This window comes from Trichechus manatus, unplaced genomic scaffold (assembly GCF_000243295.1).
Source record: "Trichechus manatus latirostris isolate Lorelei unplaced genomic scaffold, TriManLat1.0 scaffold00004, whole genome shotgun sequence".
In the NCBI taxonomy this organism is placed as follows: domain Eukaryota; kingdom Metazoa; phylum Chordata; class Mammalia; order Sirenia; family Trichechidae; genus Trichechus; species Trichechus manatus.
The window spans coordinates 9,221,858-9,225,428 of record NW_004443940.1 but is presented as its reverse complement, the minus strand read 5'-3'; the positions used below and the strand labels follow the sequence as shown (position 1 = coordinate 9,225,428).

The following is a 3,571-nucleotide window of genomic DNA, read 5'->3' as shown; positions in this document are numbered from 1 at the left end:
GAGTCGTCAGAACGGAACCCTGTCGTAAGTCAGGGACTACCTGTAATTTATTAATACATATTTATTGAATGCTTACTATATGCCACAGTGCCTGGCAGGTGTGCCTGACAGTAGGTGTGTGTCTGATCTATGTTCTCCCCCTCAATTCAGGGCCTGGACTCCTTGAGTATGGGGAGTTCCCTTTTCTTCCTGTACGCACACATTCTCCTGGCGGAGAGGTTGCGGGCAACGGTCAGGAGCTTGGATGACAGATTCAGTAAGCTTTTAGCACAATAATTTTAATTGCAAAAATAAACAGTTTTGTCAACTGCTTGAGAGTAGCATCTGCTTTACAAAAATTAACAACAAAAAAGAAATAACCCCAAAGCAAAACGTTACATCCAATGGCTGCTGGAAACGACATTGCTGTACAAAGTCCCGCGCGAGACCGGCTCGGCGCTGCCCCAGCCTGTCTCTAGGGGGCATAGGGAGGGCGTGGGGGCGTGCGCCAGATACAAAAGACTGTCTTGAGTCCCAGGGAAGTGCCTGCTCAGTGGTGGTCTGAGAGGACTTTCCTCAAAGCGCGGCTGGCGGCTACGGCCGCTCACAAACCGCGGGAGCTGTCCGCGGAGCTGGTGCTGAACGGGACGTGTGCGGCGGGTGCTTCGCGGAAACTGAAGGCGGGACCTTAAGCCCGCCCAGGGGCGCGCAGGGAAGAGGTGGGAAGGGGGGCGATGAAGGGGGTGGTCTTCTCGTGTGCGCCAGGCGGCGGCGCCCCAACCTACAAACTCATCTCGCTCACAGGGCGGCGAAAGAGAGGCCCAGGGAGTAAAAGCCGAGGCCCTTGAGCCGCTCCTCGGCGCGTGCCTTCTGCTTGAGGTGCACCTTGCTGTGCCGTTTCTTCTCGTCGCTGCGCGCGAAGCGGCGGCCGCACACGTCGCAGGCGAAGGGCTTCTCGCCAGTGTGGGTGCGCACGTGCGTGGTGAGGTGGTCGCTGCGGCTGAAGTTGCGGAGGCAGATGCGACACTGGAAGGGCTTGTGGCCGGTATGGATGCGCAGGTGCCGGTTGAGCTCGTCTGAGCGCGCAAAGCTGCGCACACAGCTCTCCACCGGACAAGCAAAGGCTTTGGCATGCGGCCGCGGACAGAAGCAGCGAGCGCTACACTTGCTGCCCCGGCGCCCCTTTCGTCGCGCCTTGGCCGGGGGAAATGGGGCGGGCGGCGGCCCGGGAGGCGCAGCCACCCCACTGCCCCCGGGAATGTCCACCACCAGAGGTTTTGAGAAGTCAGCCGCGGCGCTGTGGAGACCCAGCGGGGATAGCTGAGGCTGTGTACTGGCCAGAAACTCTCCGACGTCGCCGCTGCTCCCACCCTCCCCACCAGGAGGGGTCAGGAGCCCCGGGAGGCCTTCGGTCCCCTCCCCTAAGTCACCAGGGACTAGAGGGAAAACGTCGTAGGCCTCTGCGGAGTAGAGTCTGTTGGCCGGGCCGGCCGGCAGCTCTGCGGGGCAGCTGATGGACAGCAAGTCTTCAATCTTTGTTCCCATCGCGGGGAAACGGGCCTCGGAGGCTGCCTGATAGCTTCCCTGTAACCCGGAGCTCCCTGGGGCCCCGGTAGAGAGCAGCTCCCAGGGGGCGTAGGGGCCCTTGAAGGCCGAGGCAGCGTCCAGCGCTGGAGACGCCGGAGGAGCTCGGAGGCCCGGCTTGACGTCGGGCGGGGAGAGCTGCGGCTCATACAGGCACTGCGAAGGGGCGCCCGCGGAGGGCGAAGCCTGCCAAAACGCTTCTGGGAAGGTAGCAGCGCCCAGATCCGGGGAGTAAAGGTCCGGCAGACCTGGCAGCAAAGCGTCAGGACCCGCGGGAAAGGGGGCGTCCAGCGCGGACCGGGATGTTGCCGCTTCGGGGCCGGGGAAGGGTGCGAGGCCTAGGATGCCTGACATGAGGTTGAAGAGTGCCTCTGGGTCGTGCGGGTGTTCGGGTACAGCCTGGATGAAAAAGCTACCGCTGTAGCTGAGGCCCGGAGGGGGCGTGGGCGCAGGCCCCTCCAGGAAGCAGGAGTCGGCTAAATTTCCCCCGGCGCCGCAGCTGCTCAAAGCCCAGCTCAAGAAGTCGCCTGCTGAGGATAGAGCAGGAATCAACTCTGGGCACCTCAAAGGGCGCGCCTCCGAGTCCGCAGCCCCTGCCCACGAAGTCCTTAGTGCGCAAGGACACAAAGTGCCTTTTGCACACTCTGATACAGCAAGGGGCCGGCATACGCTCCAAGACGCACATACAAACATGCACACGCAAAACACACGTGCAGAGGCAAAAGGACGCCCTGGTGCGTGCACAGGTTCCTGTGGAGGCGCTGGCGGCCTAGTGGGAATGGGGGTGCGCACCCCAAGACCTCCGTGCCTCCCGCGGCCGCTACCCCCACAGCTCCCGCGTTCCAATCCCTGTCCGCTGTCAGGCAACGTGCGCCTCCGCGCTGAGCTGCTGACTGAGCAACCCCGGTCACGCTCCTTACCTCCCGGGTAGCCGATGGCCGCTGGCGCGTCCCTGGCAGGTATCCGGGGCTCGGTGCTGGGTTCCGCGCAACAGCCCTCGGTGGACTTGACCAGGAGCGCGTCGGGGCCAGAAAACTCGCTGAGGTGGAGCATGGCGCGGCGGCGGCTGCGGGGCACCCGGGGCCTCACCCGCTGGGTTTGGGGGCGCGCGGGTGGAGGGGAGACCAGCGGTCGGGGCGCCCTGCGATGCGCAGACCCAGGCGCCTGAGCTCCTGGCTCTGGGCGCTCGCCTTTGGGAATAGGGTCGGGGGACCGCGGCGCCCTCGCTCGCCGGGACCGGCCTGGGGCGGCGGCTTCTCGCTTCTCCAAAGCGCAGCCAGGCTCCCCCAACCCGCGTCCCCCCCCCTTATATAGCAGCGGCAGCTCTGGCTCTGGGCTTCCGACTCCCCGGGCCACTGCCATTTCGGGAGGCCCCGTCCCTGCCACCGTGACGTAAATGCCCAAACATGGACAAAGGATGTGTGCCGGGGACTCCCGAAAAGGAAAGCTCGGCCTGTGACGTCACCGCCGCCACTGGCGCCGGGCTCGCGCCGCTGCGTGCGTGCGCTCCCCGAGCGTGAAGCCCGTGCCCGTCGGGGCCGCGGATGCACCCAGCTTGGGGGAGGGGGACTGCGCGGCGTGGGGTGGGGCAGCCAGTGCGCGCACTTCCTGCTTGGGGCCGAAGGACCGAGAGGGAAGTCTGCCTGGGCTTTGAGATTCCTTAGTTTAGGCTTCGAATCCGCCCTCTGACAGTTTCTAGCTGTTTCGATTAATTCCCCCTAACGTCGGTTTCCTTACCTGTAAAATGGTGATATTTATACCTACCTGATAAATTCTCTACGGAGAGTAATTGTGTTGGAGCACATGAAGTTCCAGGCACACGGGCACTCAGTAAACCACAGAGATTATTGCTATTATTCGTTCATTTTTTGCTCACTCCTGTAGCAATTTTTCCATTTTCTTAATGGTTAATGTTTTCTTTTTAGTTTGCACTAGGAAAAATAATTATTAAATTAAAAAGTAAAGTATACTTGCTAATGGAGAGGGCAGGTCAATTAGTACAGAAGGG

The 3,571-nt window shown here is 62.0% G+C and overlaps 1 protein-coding gene across 1 annotated transcript; it reads right to left on the bottom strand.

The window, feature by feature from the left end:
• Positions 1-262: 262 nt before the first annotated feature.
• On the bottom strand, positions 263-2,998 carry EGR4 (early growth response 4). Its single transcript, XM_004369196.2, has 2 exons — positions 2,484-2,998; positions 263-2,093 (listed from the first exon to the last, which is right to left on the bottom strand). The coding sequence occupies exons 1-2, from the start codon at positions 2,923-2,925 to the stop codon at positions 778-780; spliced, it is 1,758 nt and encodes a 585-aa protein (XP_004369253.1). The 5' UTR covers positions 2,926-2,998; the 3' UTR covers positions 263-777.
• Positions 2,999-3,571: the final 573 nt, after the last annotated feature.

What these genes read in the sequence shown, in the direction of transcription:
- EGR4 (XM_004369196.2), bottom strand. Translation starts at nt 2,925, where the DNA reads ATGGCAGTGGCCCGGGGAGTCGGAAGCCCAGAGCCAGAGCTGCCGCTG. An exon ending in GGCCATCGGCTACCCGGGAG is followed by an intron (nt 2,094 to 2,483) that starts GTAAGGAGCGTG and finishes CTCTATCCTCAG; the next exon opens with CAGGCGACTTCTTGAGCTGG.